The 27,212-nt window shown below is 40.3% G+C and overlaps 2 protein-coding genes across 2 annotated transcripts in view; one reads left to right on the top strand and one right to left on the bottom strand.

The window, feature by feature from the left end:
* CPLX3 (complexin 3) overlaps positions 1–5,821 on the top strand; it is a 33,454-nt gene extending 27,633 nt beyond the window's left edge. The window contains exons 2-3 of the mRNA XM_089663938.1: positions 1,410–1,497; positions 3,860–5,821. Of these exons, the coding sequence (XP_089520064.1) occupies positions 1,410–1,497; positions 3,860–4,084 (313 nt within the window). The 3' untranslated portion in view covers positions 4,085–5,821. The remainder of the gene's footprint in view (positions 1–1,409; positions 1,498–3,859) is intronic.
* A 1,249-nt stretch (positions 5,822–7,070) lies between these two features.
* ULK3 (unc-51 like kinase 3) overlaps positions 7,071–27,212 on the bottom strand; it is a 41,135-nt gene continuing 20,993 nt past the window's right edge. Inside the window, exons 6-16 of the mRNA XM_089663937.1 lie at positions 26,882–26,964; positions 25,292–25,447; positions 25,089–25,194; positions 24,219–24,259; positions 20,251–20,353; positions 16,779–16,843; positions 13,443–13,518; positions 12,241–12,281; positions 11,730–11,771; positions 11,574–11,640; positions 7,071–7,176 (exon numbers count right to left, since the gene is read on the bottom strand). Coding sequence (XP_089520063.1) covers positions 7,160–7,176; positions 11,574–11,640; positions 11,730–11,771; positions 12,241–12,281; positions 13,443–13,518; positions 16,779–16,843; positions 20,251–20,353; positions 24,219–24,259; positions 25,089–25,194; positions 25,292–25,447; positions 26,882–26,964 — 797 coding nt within the window. The 3' untranslated portion in view covers positions 7,071–7,159. The remainder of the gene's footprint in view (positions 7,177–11,573; positions 11,641–11,729; positions 11,772–12,240; positions 12,282–13,442; positions 13,519–16,778; positions 16,844–20,250; positions 20,354–24,218; positions 24,260–25,088; positions 25,195–25,291; positions 25,448–26,881; positions 26,965–27,212) is intronic.

Here is a 27,212-nt window from a genome sequence, read left to right as displayed (position 1 = left end):
ATCCTCTCTGTATTATGATTCCCCTTAAAAAGAAGGTCCAGGCTCCCCCCAAAAAATTAAAAGTCAGCAGCTACATATACTGTAGCTGCTGACTTTTAATATAAGGACACTTACCTGTCCAGAAGTCCGGCTCCATCGTCAACCAGGCTAGTTCTTGACCAGCCCCCATGTTCCCAGCACCGACATTTGCAAGTAAGGGAACTGGAAGTAAAGCCTTGCAGCTTCACAGCCGGTTTCCTACTGCGCATGCATGACTCGCACTGCGCCTTGAGATTGGTCCCTCAGTCTTCTGGGACCCGCAAAGTATCTCAGAAGACTGGGGGGGGAAGGGGGGGCTACATTTCTGGAAAACTAAGCCAGAAGTGGGAGCAGGTACTTGTCAAAACCAGTTATGGGCTCTCTCCCACCGAAAAAAAAAGTGTCAAATGTGGCAGTGGAGGGGGGGAAGGAGGCAGACACGTAGAGCTTCCCATTTTAGGTGGAGCTCCGCTTTAACTACTCTTATTAAAGTGTGTGTAAACCCCAACAATATCTGCTGATCATATCAGAAATTCAGAGCTGTCCTGAGTCTTGTGCACGCTTCCTGTGTGATCACCAAGGATAGTAATTAGCCTTCCCAGTTCGTATCTTTGATATAAAGAATTAGTGTCTGTGTTGTGGAGAATACGATAGGACCATTTGAGTAACCGAGCAAAAGACAACTGCGCGAAGATGAGGCCACTCAGTCCACAAAAATGCTGTGTTTTCAGACCAAAACACAAGGGTCTTTAAAAGTATAAAAAGTAAAAGTATACATATATAGAAATGTTTATATTTTGCATAGATGTGCTGCATGTCTTTTTTTTTGCCCTAACACACACTTTGAGGGCTGGTTCACACCAGAAATGCATGCATTGTATTGCGTTCTCGTGCGGTGCATTTTAACAGCTCATTCATTTGAACTGCGCAAAAAAAGTAATTCTTGCACTACTTTTAAAAACACACTGCACCAAACGGCATGGTACTGAATTATCTTGCAATTTAATGACAACAAACGCATTGCAATTGCAATCTGCATTTAGAATGCTGTTACAATACACTGACACCTGCATGCAGATGGCAAGGGCAGTGCGCTCACTTGTGGTGCAGGAAATGCATGTGGAACTCACCTTTCCCGAACTGAGTTCTGGTGTGAACTGGTCCTAAATGTCACAAAGTCCTTTGTTAACATCTGACATTAGCATGTTCAAGATTTGTTTGCTGTAGATTATAATTTTATCATAATATTTTTATAATTCATTAGTTATCTAGATTTTCCTCAGGGGACTCAGTTATATTTAAACCTAAGGTATTACAGCTAGCTTTATATTCATTGGCTCACATCTGTAGTAAACATACTGTATGACTGTAATGTAATCTGCTTTCTGCAGGATGGAGCGGGAAGCTGTATACACCCAACGCAAAGCTGAAAGAGCCACACTGCGGAGTCACTTCCGAGACAAGTACCGACTACCAAAGGTAAACTCACATTTCCAAAACAGGATTAGAAAAACAGTTCCATGGTGAAAATCAGCACTCATTACATACCAGACAAAACATAACGCACATGTGTTTATCCTCACTTTTAAAATGAATGTTTTTTGTAGAGTTAGAATCAAGAAACCCATACGTCATCATACATAATAGTGCTCATTACATTTCAAACTAATAGATATCTAATATGTTTATTGCACACCTTTAATGAGATAAAAGTCTTACCAACTTTCAGAGGTAATGAAAGAATGTGGTATTTTGTACAGCTGGGATCAAGAAACTACATAACAGAGGAACCAAGCATCTTATTATTACATCTTATTTATTACATACCTCCCAACGTTCAAAAACAGTTCACATTAAGGCCAAATAAGTCCACCCAAGTTCTGTCCTACATTGTGAGTACATGAGAGTACCATGTTCATGTTTGACAGCTCACTCCTTTCAGGATCCAAAAAAGTTAAATCAGGTCTTACTGTATTAGACAATAGGAATACATTTCATCAAAACGTGGCTGGTTTATAATCCAATAAATTCTCTATTTTTGCTGTTTCCCAAAGTAAAATCTTAGTTTATACATTGGACTCCTTAGAGTTTTAGCCAGCCATAGACGGTTTAGTAGGGACTGGCAGAGATTCGAACCATGTATAGGCAGGCTGGATGTACCCAAGTTGATCAAATCGATTCATCAACTTAAATACAACCAGCCTGTCTGATTTTACATGCAATTTTTGCTAGCGGCTATTATACCTGCTACCAGAAATCATTGGCACCCCCAACCTCTTTTTCCCCACCAGAACACAATGGCTCCGCGGGAGGGATTCTCATGGTTTCATGAATAAAAAAAAAAAAATAGCTCCATCTAGGGCCTACGCAAGTCTTCAAAGGGCTAAATGAGGTTAGGCTACTGCTTTGGTACTGTATGTGTACAATAACAGCTTATGCCACCATGTTGTATGGAACGGTTACAACTTTTGTCAGGGTTTCATTGCTTCTGTGCCTCCACTTGAGGGTGGGATTTTCGCTCTTGACCACTGCCACTGGACAGAAAGTAGTTCTCTAACTAGGCACACATACAGCAATAAAACAAAATAAAGTTCTGACCTTATCCCATGCTTTACAAGATAGAAAATATATATTGTTTTAATTTCTTACAAATATATTTATTTATATACATACACACACCTTAACAATTTATGTGACGCTTACACTGTATATATTGCAGATTTGCATTAGTCTTTGCTCTCCAGGAACTTACAGTCTAAACCTCACATACATACATACATACATACATACATACACATATTGGGGCCAATCTAGACAGAAGCTAGTTAACCTACCAGCATGTCTTTGGAGTTTGGAAGGAGCCTGGTGTATCTGGAGAAAACCTATTTCGATCTGTTTGCTCTTAATCTGTACGTAAGCTTTAGTGGGGATGCAAAGTTGTTGAAGGCACCATTTTCTTTGCTCATTGGAACTTATCAGCTAAATACATTCCGGGTGCATTAAAAAGGTCGTGCGTAGTCTTGTTTATTTTCTTCCACAGGTGGAAGAAAAGAAAAATTGCTTGATTCCCCCATCAATACACTCAGTGCTACTGTGTTCTGCTGGGGGGGCACATGAAGTCTTCCTGTCTGGAAGAACTCAGTGATTATTGCTAGCAGTTATAGCCATGGGCAGTGAAACAAAAAAAATCTGACAGGTTGGTTGTATCCAAGTCAATCGATGGTATAATCAGCCTGCCCATACACAAAACAAATCTCAGAAATCCCTTGCTGAACTGGCCAGGATTTGATCCATCTATGGCCTGCTTAGTCAACAGGGTGTGCATTGGACATCTGCAGAGAGACCATTGTTTCCAACCACACAGCAAGGGTGGTCCTCTCTACAGCATACTTTTCTACTTAGGCCTTGGCTGTTCTTTAAAGAAATGAACTGTAAGACTAAAACCCTTTGTTTTGATGCACCTGGAATATATTTAGTTGATTTAAATTAAAAATTTATATTTTTGTGATTTTATATTTATTTTTCAAGTAAAATGCATACTGACGATTCCTGTGTTTTAGAAAATATTCTAACCACAATGCTTGTAATATATTGACTGTTGTTCTACATCAACAAGACTAAGTATAATTAGATTTAGGATTTGCTAATTCTTAGGATTAAGTCAGTGATGACACAGATGTAATATTCCCACAAAGAGGTAACCTATGCCATCATTTTTTTTTTTATATTTGATGGTAACCCTGCAAACAAATGAACACCTCTTATTACACATTCCAGCCAATATGAAGTCTGCAGGATAATTATTGTATCTTTATACACTTGTTTCTCTCTCTACACACAGAGTGAAGTTGATGAAACTCAGATACAACTAGCTGGAGGAGATGTGGAACTGCCCAAGGAGCTGGCAAAGATGATCGAAGAGGATAATGAAGAAGAGGAAGGAAAATCATCTGTCATTGGACAACTCAGTAACATCCAGAATATAGACTTGGACTCAATTAAAGGAAAAGCTCAGTCAACATTGGATGACCTGAAACAATCAGCTGAAAAGTGCTCAGTTATGTGACTTCTTTTAATGTCCTAAAATATTTGCTATCCAGCAGGTTGTTAAAACTTGCCACTCCAGCTCTGAGACCAGACAGTCCAGCACTGGTGACAAATCAAAATTATCCTTTGGAGCAAACTAAAAAAAAAAATATCGGTAATATATGCACAGTCCCTTTTCTTGGATTAAATGGGAAGGGCCTGTTTTTTTTTTTTTTAACAAGTAAATATCAAAGATCTTCCAGGGAAAGGTTTAGATGTCTGATTGTACATATTCAAATGGTAACCTTTATGACCTGTAACTTTCCTCTTGTTGCAGTCTACTCTTCCTTTGTTTCAGATTTGAAAAATGACAATCACCCAATACATAGAGTTGAATTGTGTTACGTATGTGTCTTACAGCTCTTGAAGCCAGCACTAATATCTTTTGTTATGACTTAAAATTAGATGTGCAGCGTTTCTTTTGTACTGTATCTGCTCTTACATCCTTTGAAAATGTGGTTCTCAGTTTTATCAGGGCTAAAATATAATGATAATAATAGGTAATGTTAAATGAAACCTGTGTGAGACAGATACAGTATGTAGGCTGTTGTTACAGACCACTTTTAGAAAAAACTGGTTGCCTGATGGTCATGCTTGATGCAATGGCTTCATCATGTTCTTGGTCACTGACCTGGGCAATCATGCAGTCTGTAAAGTTTACTACAGCGAAGTTGTTACAGGTCAGTAACTCAAAGTATTGAAGTCACCTGATAAGTATGGCAACCAGGCAACTGGCAATTCTGGTAGAACAAAGCAATGGCAGTCTCAATTTCTCTCATACAAGTTTCCTTTATGTAACGCGGAGAAAGAAAACTCCAATTTTAATTGCAGTAACTGTATATAAAAAGAGGAAAGGAATAGTAAATATATTTGGCATTACACACTATGGGCTCTTAAAATACCTTTTTTTTTTATTACTTTTTACAACAAGCAATAACTTGGTACATTTGCCTGATTGTTTGATAGGTAGTGCAAAGTCATTTTGTACAAAGCTGTAACGCATGGCACCCAGGCTTCATCTTTTCCATAATGTGATCACTGTAAACTGCACATTTTCTATGGGTTACTGCACTTTGCACAACTTAATCAAATAAACCTGATGTGATACACAGGGGAAGACAAGTCGTCATAAGTCAGTGGAGAAAGCATTAACCTGGCTTTACAGGTTGGAAGGGGTGACCTTTGCCTTATTATGGTATGGTGTAAAGACCAGGTAGCCATATATTCCAAACTATAGATCTATCTTTGCAGTGTAGAGTATGAGAATACGTGCACCCCAGGAGTTTGCACCATTTTAACTGTTGATGCTTTCACAAGTAGTGATTTTAATGTTACTTGAGGAGAGGGTTCAAATACTCTGTGACCAAGCAACACACCTGAGTGAGAATCACTAAAAGACACGGTCATTCCCAAACTCCAACTCAGAATACTAGTTCCAGTGCAGTGACTTATTTAATATGTCCAGACTCTCTGCCTTAGAGCGAATATGTGACCTAAGATTCAGGGAATGGTACTTTCCATCAGCCTTTCACACAGGCATCTATTTCTGAGAAACCATGTCCTAGATCAATCATCCTTCTCCTGTGTCTCAGCAGTGTGTTGTGACTGTGTGTAGGTGGATGTTTGCTCTGATTACAACTCTAAGTATTTGTACTGGTAGTTACTATTAGCAACTGAATTTATAAAACCTTGTTATTAAAAGACCACTTTGGAAAAATGGGTGTTCTCTCCTTTCTCTTCAAAAACATCTACTACGTTTTAAGATCACTAAAAATATCCTGTTTACAGTTATTTTTCTTACGGTATATGGCAAAACTTTTTATTAGTTTTGGATAGAATGGAGATGGATTAGAACACTTATTAGGTTTTATTGCTGTCTGTGTCCCCGTTAGGGAGATTCACCCTCTCTATTTGTACTGTTTACCGTTAGCATCAAAAGTAAAAAAAAAAAACAACAAATTTTGGATTGTCCCCAGAAAAGTAATAGAGGGGAATTATCCAATGGGGACACTAGTTCTGGTGAACTGAGGGTCCCTAAGGAATTCCCCAAATTTTCAGAGATTTTCTCACTTCCTGTTTTGGCTAGAAGACAGGAAGTAAAGGGAAATCTCCCCAATGGGACACAAATGGCAAAAAAATAAAGTGTCAGGGGTTATAACCCTCCCTTACTCTATCCTAAATGAGAAACAAGTTTTGTTTATAGCTCTGCTTTAATAGGTCACCCTAAATGCCAGAACAAAATTTGAAGAACTAAATCCAAGTACAAATTTTTAGCATATATCAGATTACCAGGTGGTGCAGATGCGTTAATTTTTTTTTTTGCCAAAAACATTTTCAGCAAGTACAGAAAATACCTGTCGATATTACCAGAAATGCAGTGTCCTTGTTTTTCGGTTTAGATACCCTTTAATGCAGTAAGGATTTTATCTTGCTGACTGTACCAAGGCCTGTACTTCACCTGATGTAAATGACTAAAAACTGAAGCCAAAGCCAACTGGAAAGTATTAATATATGTAGGTGATGTATATAAATGATGACCTAAAAAGTACCTACAGACACCAGATAGTGGCCAGCTGTACATGCACAAACCTGTCGCTGAAGAATAATTATCACTCACAAACGTTCTACTACTGTAACTGTAGGTTTGCATCAGGACCGCTTGTATAATTCTGCCGAAGAAGATTGGAGCACTACAAGTGTCAATCCGAGAGGGAACACAACAGATAATTGATTGGACAGGACAGATTTTTCTTGCTATTATTTCCCCAGAGTGGCAACACCCATTTGCGAAGGCCTACAGACATATGAACATTACTTGAACTTACTGTAAATGATCAGAATGGGCAGCCACTTTCTACCATCTGTAGGTATCTTATAAACAACCATTATTTCGGGAGTTTCTGTGCAGTCTGATTAATCCTGCTTAGAAAGCGTCGATGTTGTGAGCTAAATAACAATACTTCAGAGACTGGAAAATAATTTAATTAATACACAGTATTACTAAGACGAAACCACATATAAAAGAACGCCATCTCAGCAGTGAATCACAGTAGGGTCATTGCAGCGAACATGCTGGAAAAGAGACAGAAATAAATATCAGAATTTGTGCACATAGTAAGGATTAGCCTTAGCACAGTAAATAAGAGGACCCTTCTTTTATCCTCAGTTTCTACTTGGAGTCACAATATTTGCCTTTATTTCGTAAGGATGAAAATGGCATGGTGTACAGTTGCTTAAAGAGAGCCAATCACCAAACCGTTTACTTCAAATACATTTTTTCATAAGATTATATGTGTTTTTAAAAACTTTCATGCTTGCTATTTACCTGTAAAAGCCTCCCTTGTGTATAAATCCAAAAGTCCTTAGACTTCTGGAGGGTGTAACCATCTGGAGTGTGATGACAGCAGCCCCAGTAGACTAAAGCTAGACTAAACCCATGCAGGGTTCGTTTTTTCAGATTCCTCCATCCACCTTGTTGGTGTCCCCTTGCCAGGACAATGTATCCTGACAGCTGCACATGCAGCTGCCAGAATACACTGAACAGTAGCTGAAGTTGCTGACTGACAAAAGAAGTGTTCCCTTAAACAGGAGTCAATCAAATTCTGTCAAGCAGGGATGGAACCACACTGATCAAAAATTGTCTTGCTCCTGCTGAATCTCCTGAATTTTGATCAGTGTATGGCGAACTTCTTAGCTGTCACTCAAGGGACACTATAGTATTCCCCTTCATACCTCCCCCAGCAGGCACAAAAAAGGTCATATAGGGAGGTGAAGGGCACGGTAGAGGAGCATAGAGTAATTAGACATGGGAGAGGGCTATGAAGAGCAAAGAGGAAGGAAGATGTGCTACAGAATCGAGCCTTCCTGGAGTGATCACATTTTCCAACAAGGTTGAAAGCATATTGCACATGAATTTAAAAAATCATTTATGCAAAGGAAAAATATTGCAAATAAGTATATAAAATACTTGATTTACTATGCTTTTACCTTCAATTTTTTAAGTTGGTGACATGGTCTCTTTAAAGCAAACAATCAAAAATAAGCTTTCAGCAGGAGACAAACCCTAAATGGATGACTGTTGGTTTTCTAAGGTTCTCTGTATCATAGACAATTGCCATATCTTTTTAAGTAAAATTACGTTTTCACCTTTTTATTTTTCTGTGCAGCTGATCTACTCTTGCCTTGAAGAAGAAATCCTGTCTGGTCCTATTATTTTAGATACAACTATAAAACATGTAATCCAACATTGGAAACTTCAACCACAACGTGTTGGTTACTACTATGCAACCATCTGATACTGTATATATACAGTCAGGTCCATAAATATTGGGACATCGACACAATTCTAAACTTTTTGGCTCTATACACCACCACAATGGATTTGAAATGAAACGAACAAGATGTGCTTTAACTGCAGACTGTCAGCTTTAATTTGAGGGTATTTACATCCAAATCAGGTGAACGGTGTAGGAATTACAACAGTTTGCATATGTGCCTCCCACTTGTTAAGGGACCAAAAGTAATGGGACAGAATAATAATCATAAATCAAACTTTCACTTTTTAATACTTGGTTGCAAATCCTTTGCAGTCAATTACAGCCTGAAGTCTGGAACGCATAGACATCACCAGACACTGGGTTTCATCCCTGGAGATGCTCTGCCAGGCCTCTACTGCAACTGTCTTCAGTTCCTGCTTGTTCTTGGGGCATTTTCCCTTCAGTTTTGTCTTCAGCAAGTGAAATGCATGCTCAATCGGATTCAGGTCAGGTGATTGACTTGGCTATTGCATAACATTCCACTTCTTTCCCTTAAAAAACTCTTTGGTTGCTTTTGCAGTATGCTTTGGGTCATTGTCCATCTGTGAAGCGGCGTCCAATGAGTTCTGAAGCATTTGGCTGAATATGAGCAGATAATATTGCCCGAAACACTTCAGAATTCATCCTGCTGCTTTTGTCAGCAGTCACATCATCAATAAATACAAGAGAACCAGTTCCATTGGCAGCCATACATGCCCACGCCATGACACTACCACCACCATGCTTCACTGATGAGGTGGTATGCTTAGGATCATGAGCAGTTCCTTTCCTTCTCCATACTCTTCTCTTCCCATCACTCTGGACAGATGAGACCAAGATCAACTTGTACCATAGGATGTTGTTCCAGAACTGTGAAGGCTTTTTTAGATGTCGTTTGGCAAACTCAAATCTGGCCTTCCTGTTTTTGAGGCTCACCAATGGTTTACATCTTGTGGTGAACCCTTTGTATTCACTCTGGTGAAGTCTTCTCTTGATTGTTGACTTTGACACACATACACCTACCTCCTGGAGAGTGTTCTTGATCTGGCCAACTGTTGTGAAGGGTGTTTTCTTCACCAGGGAAAGAATTCTTCGGTCATCCACCACAGTTGTTTTCCGTGGTCTTCCGGGTCTTTTGGTGTTGCTGAGCTCACCGGTGCGTTCCTTCTTTTTAAGAATGTTCCAAACAGTTGTTTTGGCCACGCCTAATGTTTTTGCTATCTCTCTGATGGGTTTGTTTTGTTTTTTCAGCCTAATGATGGCTTGCTTCACTGATAGTGACAGCTCTTTGGATCTCATCTTGAGAGTTGACAGCAAGATTCCAAATGCAAATAGCACACTTGAAATGAACTCTGGATCTTTTATCTGCTCATTGTAATTGGGATAATGAGGGAATAACACACACCTGGCAACGGAACAGCTGAGAAGCCAATTGTCCCATTACTTTTGGTCCCTTAACAAGTGGGAGGCACATATGCAAACTGTTGTTTTTCCTACATCGTTCACCTGATTTGGATGTAAATACCCTCAAATTAAAGCTGACAGTCTGCAGTTAAAGCACATCTTGTTCGTTTCATTTCAAATCCATTGTGGTGGTGTATAGAGCCGAAAATGTTAGATTTGTGTCGATGTCCCAATATTTAAGGACTTGACTGTAGTAGTCATCTCCATTACAAGAATGCAAGAGTATTTAACCACCTCCTGCCCGCCATATAAGGAAATGACGGGAGCATGGCGGTTCCCTCGTTCTGCGAGGACATCATATGATGTTATCCCACTCTAACCGCGCATGAGCGACACCGTGGATCACCAATCAGCGGAAAGAGCCGATGACTTCAGCTCTGTCATGTGATGAGCTGTGTCCAATCACAGCTGATCACATGTAAATAAGGAAATGCCGGTTATCCGCATTCCTCTCCTCACCAGCTGTCACGCTGACAGCTGGTGAGGAGAGGAGAGCTGGTAAATCGGCATTCCTCAGAGGGGACATCTACACTGATCATCAGAGCACTGATGATCAGTGTAGCCCCATCAGTGCCACCTGTCAGTGTCCAATGCCACCTATCAATGCACATCAATGCCACCTGTCAGTGCACATCAATGCCACCTGTCAGTACCTACCAGTGCACATCAATGCCACATATTAGTGCCCATCTGTGCTGCTTTTCAGTGCCACCTATCAGTGCCAGTCAGTTCCGCCTATGAGTGCCAGTCAGTGCTGTCTTGCAGTGCCCGTCAATGCCGCCTAGCAGTGCCATATATGAGTACTGCCTTTCAGTGCCCATTAGTGATGTCTCTCAATGCCCACCAGTGATGCCTGGCAATGCCCATCAGTGCTACCTACCAGTGCCTCCTCATCAGTGCAGCCTATCAGTGCCCATTAGTACAGACTCATTAGTGCACATCAGTGAAGGCGAAAAATTACTCATTTACAAAATTTTATAACAGAAACTAAGAAAAAAACTTTCTTCTTTTCAAAATTTTCAGTTGTTTTTGGTTTGTTTAGCAAAAAAACAAAAAACAAAAACAAAACAGTGGTGATTAAATACCACCAAAAGAAAGCTCTGTTTCAAAAAAATTATAATTTCATATGGATACAGTGTTTCATGATCACGCAATTTTCATTCAAATTGCGACAGTGCTGAAAGCTGAAAATTGGCCTGGGCAGGAAGGGGGTATAAGTGCCCAGTAGGCAAGTGGTTAACATGTAAAGGCTAAGTTCACTTTTAAAGAAAAATAATATATACACATTTATGCAGGGAAATAAAATGTGCTAATATCAGGCTCCTGCAGACAAGTCCCCCAAACTTCTGCTCATACCTCTGTGTGGGCTTTCAGTTAGAAAGCTGGAAGACTTGTGGATGGACTATGAGAGTGTTCATCAGCGCCCTCGCAGTCCACTGTGTACTACAAGCCATGTGCTGTACTTGCAGACTGGACTTTTGGTTTCTTCATTTACAGATCTTTGTGAATGATGCACAGAACTGTCCTGATTTTAAATGGGACAGAGGCTGCAGGGGAGAAGAACCCCCATCCACTGTCACAGGGGAAGGAGTGAGGGGGAACATGTGCTGGAACATGTTACACCCTAAATACAAGTGTAACATATACCAGGTTCCAAAGGGTGTATTTATAATTTAAAGCCCACTGGAGGGTTTTACTAAGCTTACTCACATCCCCGCACAGACTCTGACAACATCTCATTTCCCAGAGAATCATTCTTCCAGTCAGTAGTCTTCATCTGCAGCAAAAGATGAAAAGAAATCATATGACTTAGAGAATCAAAATCTGTGCCCAACCTCTTTCTTATTTCCCTTCTATTACTCTTACCTGCTCTTTTAAAAATTCTGCACGCTTCATTAGTGTTTGAATCTGGAAGACACAGACAGAGATAAACAAAAGGAAAAGATGGACCTTCTACTCCATGGTGCTACCCAAAACCATGAATGAAAAACTCCTGAATTCAGAGCAGAGTTGCCCTCATGTAGGTAATTTTCCAATCTGCACAAAACCACACTTAGTTCTGTCCAATGCTTTCTGGATTAACAACACTATGTTGATGAAACCCTTTCACTGTGAGCTGCAGTGTTTAGGAGGGGGAGCATATGAGACAAAGAAAGGAAAATTTTACTCAAAAGAGGTAAAAGGAAGTTTTTAGTTTACTTTATGAGGTGTGTGCATCACAGAAACTGGATTTAATACTTTTTGAATGTGTGCCTTTAATTGTACTTTATAGTAGTATGAGTCAGGTTAGAAAAGACATGTATATTTTTCCTTTCTATGTGTTTAGTAAAAAGTTATCTTTCCCTGTAGAATAGGAAAATGGTGGAATTACACTTACTTCAGCATGTAGTAATTCCCTTCTCCTTCCAACTGGTTCAGCTGCAAGACGCCAAACACAAAATAGATCAAATCAGAATCTGGTCTAAGCAGAAGCACTTTTTTTCTCCCCAGTAAATGGGTGACAGCAGATCAAAAGGTGGCCAAAAATGCAAGATGCTCATCACCAAACACATGAGATTTTCATAAGCTGGGACAATAATGGAACAGTTTATGGGCCAAAAACTTAAGAGAAAACAGGGGCTCATGTCCTGTGTGCTGGGGTGGACATTTTCACACAAGAACCTATTTTTTAACATAAAGAACAGTGCACTGAACTGTCATAGTACAGTGAATCACAATCAATCACATGGACTATCATGTGGCAAAACGGACATATCTGACTCATGTAGCACGAGTGTAGCATGTTACAAACTTATCTCGATAGTGAGATAGTTGTGCAATATCTAAGCACACTCTGATATTTATGAACAATTTAATTATTGGATATGATCATCTGGTACAAAGAATGTGCCAAAACGTGAACGAATTACATATAACATACACCTATATAACCCCCAATACTCTCAGCAGACAAAGAGCAAAATTATCTGATTCTACTGGTTTCTTAAGACTTTATTAACTACAAATCAAAAGGTGGACATACACTGCCGTTGATAACAAAGCTTACCTAGGGTGACACATGAAAGATAAATATTAGCAATGAGTGAAACAAAGTTAAGCTAAACAGAAGGGTATATTTTAACACAAGACTGTAAAAAACATGGTAATTCTTTGTATTAGGAAATCTTATGCAATAACTTTTTGTAGTTATACATGTGAAAATAAAAACAGGAGCATATTGACTTTGTTGATTTCCTCAATGTGAGCATCCCCACAGAGAGATTCTTGATGTACTCCTTGGCAGATAATGCTCTCCAGGGTACATCATGTGCAACAGCTGTTTGGTGTGAATATTTTTGTGCTGCTTTTCTAGATGAGACGATGCATTGCTTCTATGTGGATGATGCAGAGGTGGGCAAGTGCCAGCACACGATGAATATTGGATATGTACAGGAGTGTGACTATTCCTAAAAGAATGATCAGAACTCCTTGTTTACAGGGATTTTAGAAGTATTTAGGTTTAGGGTTTTTACCAGCTGTAGTGCCTCTTTAGTAGGCTGCAATGACCAAATATCTTTCTTTCAGTCTGATAGTACTCACCACTTAACATTAATATGAGCTCCCCAAGACACTGCTGGTAGAGGTCCAGCGCATCAGCAGCTACTCCCTCCTCATCCTGCCAACATATTAAAGAGAAGACACATGAAAAGAAATATTAGAAAGGATGTCTTTATGGAAGGCATTGTGAAATCTGTTACCCAAATCCAAGGAGAATTTACGATCAACTTCCAGTAGCATTACATATGCAAATGCAGAATACAACAAGAAAGCAATATGCTTCAAAAGGTAAGACCATGGAAAATTTTAAAATAAGAATTTAATATTACAGTTTGTGTGTCATTAGAAGACAAATATGCCCAATCACAAAAAGTGTGGAACAAATGGACACATTGATGTATCTTAGAAGAATGCAAAGTGATTCAAAGAACATACAAGCTTCCAGTTCCATTAGCCCAGGGTATATTAATCCAATTCAGATACCTTCCCAAGCTTTATTATACCTCATTAAAGCGATTTAATATGTACAGAGCTGAGACAGGCGTTTTTTACATATGGATAAGAGTTCTTAAATTTCAAACTTTGTGGTCAGTTATGACTTGCTTTATTTCTGAAAACTTTAGCTACTGCAATATATATTGCCTAAAAGTAAGATTTTTGTGCACATAACCCTAGTTCTCGCATGAATGCTCCACATAGATGATTAAAGTGTATCTAAACTCAAGAAAAAATTTTTTTATATGTTGCAGCCTGGCCACTCCATAGATGTGGTGGCTGAAATCCTTCGATTCAGGCAATTTTTCTATTTATTTACACCTAGTGATCCTGCCAGTAACACACTTCCTGCCCTAAGTTGACAACACTCCCTCACAGTAATATACAGTTGTGTTCAAAATAATAGCAGTCAGACATAGCTAACCTGATCAATCACTGTTTTTGGTAGAAATGATATTTCTACATGGCAAATAATTTACTAGCAGGTATAGTAGAGTAATAGAAATCCAACAGACCCAACAGTCATGACATGCATGCTGCTGATTCTGTGTAATTGAATCACTAATTGAAAGGGGCATGTTCAAAATAATAGCAGTGTGGAGTTCTATTAGTGAGGTAATTCATTCTTTGAAAAACAGGTGGCAATTATTGCCCTTATTTAAGGAAGGAAGGCAGCAAATGTTGTACATGCTGGTTACAGTGCATTTCTCTCTGAAATTCTGAGGAAAATGGGTCGTTCCAGACATTGTTCAGAAGAACAGCGTACCTTGATTAAAAAGTTGATTGGAGAGGGGAAAACATATAAAGAAGTGCAGAAAATGATAGGCTGCTCAGCTAAAATGATCGCAAATGCTTTAAAATAGCAACCAAAACCTGAAAGACGTGGAAGAAAGCGCAAAACTACCATTCGAATGGCTTGAAGAATAGCCAAAATGGCAAGGACTCAGCCAACAATCAGCTCCAGGAAGATCAAAGAAGGTGTAAAGTTACCTGTGAGTACTGTTACAATTAGAAGACGCCTATGTGAAGCCAAGCTATCTGCAAGAAGCCCCCGCAAAGTCCCACTGTTGAAAAAAAGACATGTGCTGAAGAGGTTACAATTTGCCAAAGAGCACATTGACTGGCCTAAAGAGAAATGGCGCAACATTTTGTGGACTGATGAAAGTAAGATTGTTCTTTTTGGGTCTAGTGGCTGGAGACAGTTTGTCAGACGACCCCCAAACACTGAATTCAAGCCACAGTACACTGTAAAGACAGTGAAGCATGGTTGCGCAAGCATCATGATATGGGGATGTTTCTCATACTACGGTGTTGGGCCTATTTATCGCATACCAGGGATCATGGATCAGTTTGAATACATCAGAATACTTGAAGAGGTCATGCTGCCTTATGCTGAAGAGGAAATGCCCTTGAAATGGGTGTTCCAACAAGACAACAACCCCAAACACACCAGTAAATGTGCAACATCTTGGTTCCAGACCAACAAGATTGACGTTATGGAGTGGCCAGCCCAATCCCCGGATCTTAATCCAATAGAAAACTTGTGGGGTGACATCACAAATGCAGTTTCTGAGGCAAAACCAAGAAATAGAGAACAGTGGAATGTTGTCCAATCATCCTGGGCTGGAATACCTGTTCACAGGTGCCAGAAGTTGGTTGACTCCATGCAACACAGATGTACAGCAGTTCTCAGAAACAGTGCTTATACAACTAAATATTCATTAAGTGATTCAAAGGAAAGCAAAATCTTCAAACATTTTTCAGTTTATATAGTGAATGTTTGAGTTTGTAAAGAAGAATACAAACACTGCTATTTTTTTTGAACAGTCTAATATTCACTTTTCTTCAATTTTTTTTTAGAGGAACAACACAAATTTGATATATTTTTCTTCATGTTTTGATTTGGAATAGAATGTGTAGTGTTCCCAATGCATTTGTGTGTATGGAAATAAAAGCTATTAGAAGGTCTTTGAGCTTTATTCACTTTTTTCAACACACTGCTATTATTTTGAACACAACTGTATCTATACGGGAGCAGAGCTGTCACCCTAGGACGGTGTTTTTAAACCTTTTTTCAGGCAAGGCACTCTTCAGAACTGTGCACAATCCCGGAGTACACCAGTCCAAGGGCTCGTTCACACCATGAGGTGTGTCTGAGCATGTGTTTGTGTGTTTGTGCACATCCAATTTTTAATGTTCAGTGATCTTAGATAGCAACTTTCTCCCTCCAAATTCCCCCTTTCAGCACACATCCCCTACCAAATCCCCTCTCCTAGAACTCCCCCCCCCCAAAATTCCTCCTCCTAGCTTAAACCCCCTGCTCCCAAATCCCCACTCCTTGTACAAACTCTGCTCCAACCAAGCCCTCTTCTAACACAACCCCCTCAAATCCCCCCTCCTAACACAAACCCCCCAGCAAATCCCTCAAAGTACAACCCCCAAAAATCACCCCTCCTAGCACAACTCCCACCTCCCATTTAGCACAAATCCCCTGTTCCCAAATCCCCACTACTAGCAAAAGCCCCACTCCAACCCCCCCCTAATTCCCTCTCACAGCACAATCCCCTCAAACCCCCTTCCTAGCACAAATGTGGGCTGTGCTCAATCCCCTCAAATCCCCCATCTTAGCACAAACTCACAACCCCCCCGCCCAGCACAGATGTAGGCTGTGCACTCTCCCCATAGGTTTATTGTTGCTTTACCTATACTTTAAGTTGATTAATAACGATCTTAATATTAATAAACCCGACATGAATCAACAGACTGAATAGACAAAATTTAGTGTACATGGATTCTACCTTGTTTAAATGTAATGGTAAAACATTGAAAAAGGTAATAAATGAGCCAGGATAATTTACACCAATTTATTCTGCTGTGTCATACCTTTGCAACAGCAGCTGAAGCCACATCTAAAGCAGCAAACAGACGAGGTTTGTCCTGAGACATTTCTAGAGAAAATGACAGCAGATCAGCAGTGAAGACGTATGAAATGAGAACACAGACTTATTAATTAGTAACCTATAATCAATGAAGGGAGAAAACAGTCCAGAGCGAAAAATAAAGTGAAAAAAAAAAAAACACTATCCCAAATACAGCAGCCTTACTGATTTAGATAAATCCTTTGATTATAATTATCGCAATAAAGACAAAAAGTGCAAGTAATAGATCAGCTGGTTCTTCCTTTCTCCTTAAGGCCTCCTTTACATAGAGTGATTTGCTCCTTGCCCTGTGCAGGACTGTGTTTTATCAGCATCAGTATGCAAAAGTGCTCTCATTCATGTCTATTGGGACACAGCAGTTGCATGGACACAGCTGTTGCTCCCAAATTTGACACCCGTGTGGGTGCAGCTACAGGTCTGTGCAGCCGTTGCATACCAATAGACAGCTATGGGATAGCCAGCACGCGGATGCATGCAACACCTGTGTAGCCCCATAGTGGCAAACACGACACTGCACAGGGCACGGATCAAAATCGCCCTGTGTGAATTAAGCCGTAGACTGAATAAATATTAAAGGCGATGATTTTGTTAGTCATGCTGACACCACTGTTCCTTTTCATAGTGGGATAAAACTTTCACACAAAAATTACAAGATAAAATTGTATCCTAGGGTATTGCAGAATGGTGGAGATTACTCATATTGGAACTGGACGAATTTTGCTCTGTGTGTACCACTGTGTATTCAACAAAAGCCAATCTGACGACTGGCTTCTATCAAACGGTGCTGCTGGAAAGCCAGTATTTGATCAGTGCTTGCAGCCAATGCTTGGAGTACTGATCAGTGTATTCTGACGGAAAGGGGGGGGTCCACTGTCAGAATACAATAGCATGTCGGGGGAGATCTCTGCGTTCACATCGCTTGTGTGGATGTGGGGAAGTGAGTATTTTTCTAACCACTTCCCACCCAGCCAATTTACATAAACGGCCAGTTGGGAGCTTCCTTGTTCTGAGTGAACGTTCCTGTATGTCCCTCAGAATGGATGCCTGGGAGCAACCTGTGACAGCTGATCTGTGTAGCTGAAGATTTTATTGTTCAGCTACACAGATCTCACAGTCTGCAGACATCCCACACCAGTGCACCAAGCACAGTCTGTCCCTGTCCACAGTGGTTATCATCCGTCACAGTGTCCCATAAAAATCTGTCAACATCTCTCAGTGAACAGTGCACAAAAACATCTGCCAGTGTACCACTGCAAATAACAACAAACAAATAAATAATAATAAAAAAATTTAAAACGCACCCCGGTCCCCCCTTGCTCGCGTGCAAAGGCGAACACACACATAGGTCTCATACGCATACATAAACAGCGATCGCACCAAACACGTGAGCGGTTGCTGTGAATGTCAGAGCGAGAGCAATAATTCTAGAATCAGATCACCTCTGTAACTCTAAACTGGTAACCTGTGAAGGATTATAAAGCATCGCCTATGGAGATTTTTAAATACCGTAGTTTAGCACCATTCCATAAGCATGTGCAATTTTAAAGCGTGACATGTTTGGTATCTTATATACTCAGCGCAACACTGTATTTTATATTTTATCAAAAATGTGGGTATTATTTTGGGTTTGAGGTGTAGTTGCAAGTATGCCTATGCCATGTGTGAAAACTAAAATTTTATTTACTTTCTTAATTTTCCAAAGAATTGTGGGAAAAAATTACTACTTCAAAAAAACTTAGCATGCCTCTTACTAAATACCTTGGAATGTCTACTTTCCAAAAAGGGGTATTTGTACTGTCCAGGCTTGTTAGTGTATCGAGAAATGAGATAGGCCATCAGTATATCAGCTGTGGTCAATTTTCAATGATTGGTACTATAGCTTGTAGACTATAACTTTCACACAGACCAAATAATATACACCAATTCGGGTTATTGTTTAGCAAAGCATTGTAGCAGTATAAATTATGGTCAAAATTTATGAAGAAAAAATTACTTATTTGCTAATTTTTATAACAGAAACTAAGAAAAACAAGTTTTTTAAAATTAAACTTTACAGTATTTTTTCATTTATAGCGCAAAAAATAAAAAACCCAGTAGTGATTAAATACCACCAAAAGAAAGCTCAACTTGTGTGAAAAAAATGATAAAAATTTCATATGGGTACAGAGTTGCATGACTGAGTAATTGTAATACAAAGCGTGAGAGAGCTGAAAGCTGAAAATTGGCCTTGGCAGGAAGGGGGACGAAAGTGCACAGTATTGAGTTGGTTAATTTCCAGTGTATACCCTGCTTTAGTTGCAATTCTGTGAAAGCAATCTCCAGCTCTAATGACAGCTCTCTGCCTCTATCCACATTCACACATGAATAGCTTCCATAGGCAGTAACAAAAAAAAGAAATGCAAAGTGTTAGGCTCCCAATTGGAGGAGCACTATTGCTTTTTCTCTATGTCCCAGCCAGTGATATATAGAACACAGCTTTATTTGCAGTACTGCTGGCAAGTCGGCCTGAGAAAAATCGAGCAGCCGATTGTGATGTCACAAGGATTGCAACTTAGAAACTGCATACAGATCTTAACACATGCAATTAGCGCCATCATTCTGCAGCCTTGTTTCTATCAATCAGCACGTGGAACAAGCTGAATTAGTTTGCAATTCACTTGGATACAATACTCTGTTGTAATTTTTTGTGCAAAGGATTAATGTGTAACTAACAGAATCATCACCTTTGATATATATTTAGTTTATAGGCGAATGCAAGCGCAAGCTTATCTATCATTTGTCTTAAAATCTATGAATGCAAAAGATGTTGATCACCTGCATGGGTAGGTCAAACTGCGCATTTGGTGCCTCAGCACGCCCCTACAGCCATGCAGGTTTGACTGATATCGGTTTAATTTGGGAGCATTGGTGTTCATGATTGTTGCACTATTTGCACATTACCTCACTAATATAGCACAGGCTTAAAGCATTGGTATAAGCATGCATGATATATAGGGGTGTCATATTTCCCCGTCATAGGGATACACAGAGGGGTAGACTAACTTTTTATGTTTATATGTTATATAGAGGTCACATTTATTTATTTGAGGGCCATCATCACGAACGGAGTGTGGCACATTTAATTCACTAGTGGCAGCACAGCATTTATTTATACTTGTATTCACACATTTGTTTGCATTTACACTTGTGGTATTGCTAGCAGCAGCCAGTTTATCTATATAATTAAATATAGTCCACTGCGCAGGTTCCATCTTATACATAGAAATGCAACCATGCCAATCGTCTGTGTGTGCGCACGCAATAAATAGATGTTGACAAGAGACCTTGTCATACAAGTTACCCAATATTTCAAAATCAGCCACACATTTGTGCCCAACACCAGGGCCATTAGTCCAAAAAGGGCGGCTAGAGCTCACCTTTCAAAAGTTCCCGTGAAGATATGCCTTCAAGAAGCAGGGACTTGTTACTAGAAGATACCAGTACCTTTAGCTCCTCCGCTCTTGATATATATTGACACACCTGCAGACAGTGTATAGTAAAAGATTAAAATAATAAGTCCCTGTAATACAACAGCAAATGAAATGCATGCCTGAATATACAACATATGACAAAACTACTGTATATATTGTGAGTCACAGCTGTTCAGTTTCTCATGTATTATTATTATTATTAATGAATGAGGCTAGCAATCTTCAGGTAGGTAAATATATTTAGAGACTAAGCATTGCCGATACCAGCAACAGTAAGATCAATATGTTCCTTTGGTGCAAAAACATCTGATTCTGAATGACAACATTTATTCCTCTTTATTTCCATTCAAGGACATTAATTGTCCTATAGTCATAATTCCAACCCTGCCACGCAACAATACATAGATAAAGTGGGAATAATTCATATATGTCTAGCAATGGACAGGCCCTTAAAGTGTTACTAAACCCAGGACCCTGCATTCACTATATCTGGTCTCTCACAGTACTCAGAACATGGAAATGCAATTTCCAATATTTTTTCCTTTCTTGGGAGAGTGCATGTGATCAGCACAGGGCCAATCAGCACCTTCCAAACAAACTGCTAAATACCTTTTCTCATCAGCAATTAGAGCAGTGTTGTGACTTTTATTAGTGTCCAGCGGAGCACTGGTTAAAGTTTGTAGGAGGAGTTTTCATTCTTTCCTATGAGGCTGCAGGACCCCTGACCATCTGTATGGACAGTGCCGATTGGCCCTGTGATGTTCACATTGCACTCTCCCAAGAAAGAAAAACACACCAGACTGAGGATGTGTAGCTCTCTTCTATCAGGAGATGGTTGGGAACAGTAGAAGAAGGGGAGGATCAGAGAGACCGGGATCAAACATCTTTTTTACACAATGCAGAGGATTAACCCCTTAGGTTCCACAGTGAGTATAACAAGCATGCTTCACTGCATATACAGTGCCTTGAAAAAGTATTCATACCCCTTGAAATTATCCACATTTTGTCATGTTACAACCAAAAATGTAAATGTATTTTATTGGGATTTTATGTGATAGACCAACACAAAGTGGAGAATTGTTATTGTGAAGTGAAAGGAAAATGATAAATGGTTTTCAAAAATTTTTTGAAACCCTCAGAGGTTTGATAGAGAACATTAGTGAACAAACAGCATAATGAAGGCCAAGGAATGTACCAGACAGATCAGGAATAAAGTCGTGGAGACGTTTAAAGCAGAGTTAGGTTATAAAAAAATATCCCAAGCTTTGAACATCTTATGGAGCACTGTTCAATCCATCATCCAAAAATAGGAAGAGTATGACACAACTGCAAACCTAACAAAAGATGGCCGTCCACCTAAACTGACAGGCCGGGCAAGGAGATCATTAATCAGAGAAGCAGCCAAGAGGCCCATGGTAACTCTGGAGGAGCTGCAGAGATCAACAGTTCAGGTGGGAGAATCTGTCCACAGGACAACTATTAGTCGTGCACTCCACAAATCTGGCCTTTATGGAAGAGTGGCAAGAAGAAAGCAATTGTGGAAAGACAGCCATAAGAAGTCCCATTTGCAGTTTGCGAGAAGCCATGTGAGGGACACAGCAAACATGTGGAAGAAGGTGCTCTGGTAAGGTGCAACCAAAATTTAACTTTTTTTCCCTAAAAGCAAAATGCTATGTGTGGCAAAATACTAACACTGCACATTGGATGGACCGAAACATGATATCCCAGAGATGTTCCATTCGATTTAGGTCAAGAGAGCATGAGGGCTATTCAATGGTATCAATTCCTTCATCCTCCAGGAACTGCCTGCATACCATCTCCACATGACGCCAGGCATGGTCATGCACCAGGAGGAACCCAGGATTTCATCTCAATGCCTAATGGCAGTCAAGGTGCTATTGTTTGCCTGTAGAGGTTTGTGCATCCCTCCATGGATATGCCTCCTCAGACCATCACTGCAGCATGCTGAATGATGTTACAGGCATCATAACATTCTCCATGGCTTCTCTAGACCCTTTCACATCTGTCACATGTGCTCAGAGTGAACCTGCTCTCATCTGTGAAAAGCACAGGGTGCCAGTGGCAGACCTGCCAATTCTGGTGTTCAATGGCAAATGCCAATCGAGCTCTATGGTGCCAGGCAGTGAGCACAGGGCCCACTAGAGGATGTCGGGCCCTCAGGCCACCCTCATGAAGTCAGTTTCTGGTTGCTAGGTCAGAGACACTCACACGATTGGCCTGATAGAGGTCTGCTGGAGGTCATTTTGTAGGGCTCTGTCAGTGCTCATCCTGTTCCTCCTTGCACAAAAGGAGCAGATACTGGTCCTCCTGATGGGTTAAGGACCTTCTACGGCCCTGTCCAACTCTCCTAGAGTAACTGCCTGTCTCCTGGAATCTCCTCCATGCTCTTGAGACTGTGCTGGGAGACACAGCAAACCTTCTGGTAATGGCATGTATTGATGAGCCATCCTGGAGGAGTTGGACTGCCTGCGCAACCTCTATAGGATCCGGGTATTGTCTCATGCAACCAGTAAGTAGTGATACTGACCCTAGCCAAATGCAAAACTAGTGAAAAACAGTCAGAAAAGATGAGTAGGGAAAAAAAATGTCAGTGGCCTCCACCTGTAAAACCATTTCTGTTTTGGTTGTCGTCTCATTGTTGCCCATCTAGTGCACCTGTTGGTAATTTCATTAACACCAAAGCAACTGAAACTAAATAACCCCCTCTGCTATTTAACTGACCAGATCAATATCCCATGAGTTTAATTGACTCGGTGCAATACTCCGATTAAAAATGTTCCTTTATATACACTAACTGGACACTTTATTAGATACACCTGTTCAATTGCTTGGTAACAAACTGGTAACAAGCCAATCTCATGGCAACAACTCAATGCATTTAGGCATCTAGACGTGGTGAAGATGACTTGCTGAAGTTCAAACTGAGCATCAGAATGGGGAAGAAAGGGGATTTAAGTGACTTAGAATGTGGCATGGTTGTTGGTGTCAGACGGTAACTCATGTCAATATGGACCAAAATCTCTGAGGAATGTTTTCAACAACTTGTTGAATCTATACCACAAAGAATTAGGGCAGTTCTGAAGGCAAAAGGGGGTCCAACCCGGTACCAGCAAGGTGTACCTAAAAGTGGCCGGTGAGTGTATATATTTTTTTACACAAGTTAGTCAGCATAGGTGTTAGAAGGGGGAGATAGCAATTTTAAGACTAGTTAGGTTCAGCCTGGAATTCTACTTTGAAGCGGTAGTAAAAAAAATAAAATAAATAAAACAAAAATCCTCTGCAAGGTAATGTTATAGTATACATCGCATACTAGCACATTATGAAGTACTTACCTTAAAACTAAGCCCTCCAGCGGTGCGCTGTTACCGCTGACATCCATTTTCCCCTGGTCTTCCCTTCGGGTTCACAAGCTCCAGTTGTCTGACTGGCGGGGCCATGACGTCACTCCTGCGCATGCATGCGGGAGCCACGGCCACGACACAGTGCTCTAAAGGAACGGCATGGGTATTCCGTTCTTTCAGAGTACATGCGCCGGCTGTCAAAAACTGTGCATATCTACTAAACAGTGCACGTTTAGGAGATATTCATTTACAAATCACAAAACAGACTTTACTACCGCTTTAATGTCTATGGTACCTTGTTATTATGTGTATTTGTAACCTATATTTTTGTTGAAAAACTCAATGAAAAAGCTCAATACAAATTTACTGGAAGGAAAATTACTTTTCAAACTACCATTACATGTGATAGCTGGGTTACATATACTTTGAGGAAAAGAAAAAAAAAAAAAAAAAAAGAATAATTCTGTTAATATGCATTTCCCACTAGTCATAGATGCCAGTAAGTTAAAAATATCAATCTGAGATGCAACCATCAAAGTGATGCTCACTAACCTTTGAGCGTATGGCTTCTTTCCGCCGAATGTCTGTCTCATCTACCAGAAAAAATCCAGAACAGTTAAGTAGGGTTTACATGGTGCAGCAAAAGTGTTTGCTACACCAACATTTTATATTCCTGATGTGTCTGTTGTATCATGTACTTTTGTATGATATATTTGGTGATCCTGCCAGTCCCCCTGCTTTCCTATTTCAAACGGACCAAGCTAGGCATGGAAGCAAATCCTCCCAACACTGTGCAGTTTCTGGCTGTGCTGAAACTCAGCCTGCCTGTCCTCCAATGATAAAACTTGCGCGCACACACACGCACGCACGCTCACACACACCTTTCATTTCTATTTTAAACTGAATGCATTGTTTGACAAGGTTAGGGTTCACATGTACTTTAAGTTTTTGGCATGTATCTTGACACAGTGTTAACATTACCCAAACCACACTACTTTACAGTACAGATCAAAGTACTTATACATGTAAAACATATTATTCAGCAAATATTACAATGTACACCCTACTTTTCTCATTATAAACATGAAAAAGGCCTTCTAAAACTCAAAAAATTATGACAGTAAAAGACAGCAGGGTATGCAATACTTGCATGTCTGTCTCATATAGGGGAACTCAACTGCCACTACCAACAGATATCTAGGTATCAAACATTCTGGAGAGTAAATGGTAAAGTATAGGGCAACATCCATCAGCAAATATAGTTTTAGCAGAACTGCTTCCATTGCACCACCCCCAGCATATGGATATTTGAAAGTAGATCAGATTTACTGAAATACAGACACCCCGTCTCCGATAACAGATCTGAGTGAAAAAAATTAAATAACTAAACATTAAGGTGATCTAAAATGCTTCAATACTGACAGTGCAAAGAAGGGACGAAATATTCCAAAGCTCGGCAGTACAAGCTGAGTGCTGCTGAATAATCTCTTGCTCCATCTTTCTCCACTGCCTCAGCCACCAGAGATGTCTGTAAGAGTAACCACATTTAAACAACACAAAGAAAACATGTACAAGAATAATTAACAGTACCCATTACATATACAGACAAGGCAATTTTCACTCACAGCTTTCTGTAAGGATTCTGCACAGGGCATGTGCTCCAAATCTACAAACGGGTGGTTGAAGAAGTCTGGGAAGGAGATACGATGATCTGGGTCTCTCTCCAAGAGTCGCTGAAGGAGATCCCGGCATTCAGGGGACACCCGAGGCCTTGCAGGAAGCTAATAACAAAAGACCCATTGAGAATTCATTCAAAAACATTTAAAAAATTGACGCAAACTAATATATTTTCCCTTTAACATCTTGAAATAGTTCTAAAAGAAAATAATTGGGCATCTTGCACCTACTCTAACTCTAGGCTGTGTACGTTTATCCTTGCACTACCTCTACACTGTGTACTGACATACCTGCACTAACACTAGGCTGTGCACTTCCATACCTGCATTAAAGTGATCCTAAACTTAAACAGGATTTTTTTTACCTTAATGCATTGCTTGCATTAAGGAAAAAAATGTTTTTAATTTCCCTGTGATCCCCTTTCCCTGTGTGAAGGGGAAGAAAGGGGAGAAGAGATCAGCGCTGTACATGATTGTATCCCTTCTCCCCTCGCTTCCTCTTCACACAGGGACTCGAACACCAGCAGGAGCCATTGGCTCTTGCTACTGTCAATCAAGTGCGGTGAAGAGTAAATGAGAGGGTGGGGCTAAGTCCCACTGTGTGAGTCTATGGAGCGTGGCTCCGTAAACACATAGGTCGGGAGCGAGCACGCATTTATCCCCATAGCAAACAGCTTGCTATGGGGACACATAAGAAAGAGAATAAGCCAGGATTGGGGGACCTGAGAAGAGGAGGATTGGGGCCACTCTGTGTAATACCATTGCATAGAGAGCAGTGAGTATAACAGGTTTGTTATTTTACTTGCTGTGTGCTTACATAACTGCACTAATATACATGCACAAACTCTAGGCTCCATTCTGACATACTTGCACTAACTTTGGGCTGGGTACTGACATGCCTCCACTAACTCTTTGCTGTGCACCTACATACCTGCACTAGCTGTAGCCTGGGTACTGACAAACATGAACTAATCTGCAATAGCTCAAGGCCAGTGATGGGAACCTATTAGAGACTGAGTGCCCAAACTGCAATACAAAACCCACTTATTTATCGCAAAGTGCCAGTATTGCAATTAAACCTAAGTACTGAGGTTTTAGTTTAGAAAAAACAACCCATACATTAACATCCTTTGTCTTAAAATAAAAACACAATAACAGAGCTTCCACTGGCCACCAGCACAAGGGGGCACAATTCCACTGGCCACTAGTACAAGCTAAAATCTTGTGTTAATAAAAACAAATGTATTAAAACTCACAGCCAGTCCAATATGTATATATCCTTGGCAGCGCACTGACCGGCCATGCGAAAGCTTGGACGAGTTGTGGCTCGTGACATCATCGACTCCTTTCCGAGCATGCGCATGGCCCCTATGTGCGCTGTTATCCGATGCTCGGCTGCTGGGGCGACTTGGCCAACAGAGAGGGCTCTGCGTGCCACAGGTTCGCCACCACTGCTCTTGGCTATATACTGGCCTACTTACAGTTATGCTAGGCTGTGTTCTTAAAGACCAGTAGCACATATTCATTTTTTTTCCTTACCTCTATAGATTGGGCACTTCGTATCTTCTCCTCCAGTTCTGAGAAAGATCTTGATGCAAATGGTGCTCTCCCAAAAAGTGCCTCTGTGATAGAAGAAAGGTGAAATAATTGTATATAAATCCAGAGCCTTAAAGAAAACCTACAAAGGCAGAATTGTCAATTGCGGACGTGTTTTAAAGTTGCTTCAGGGCGGTCATCCTGATACTGCCTTATTTTGTACAATGTTTATCGATGGAGCTGTCCGTCGCATTTCATTTCTGACCTGCTGGATCAAATTGTACCAAGTTTTATAATGGTGTCTCACCTCCCTCTGGATCAACTGCAGGTTTAG

Source organism: Staurois parvus, unplaced genomic scaffold, assembly GCF_062004578.1.
Source record: "Staurois parvus isolate SC_StPar_1 unplaced genomic scaffold, SC_StPar_1.0 ptg001805l, whole genome shotgun sequence".
Lineage (NCBI taxonomy): Eukaryota > Metazoa > Chordata > Amphibia > Anura > Ranidae > Staurois > Staurois parvus.
The sequence above is the reverse complement of the archived record's forward strand: the minus strand, read 5'-3'. Positions and strand labels throughout refer to the sequence as shown.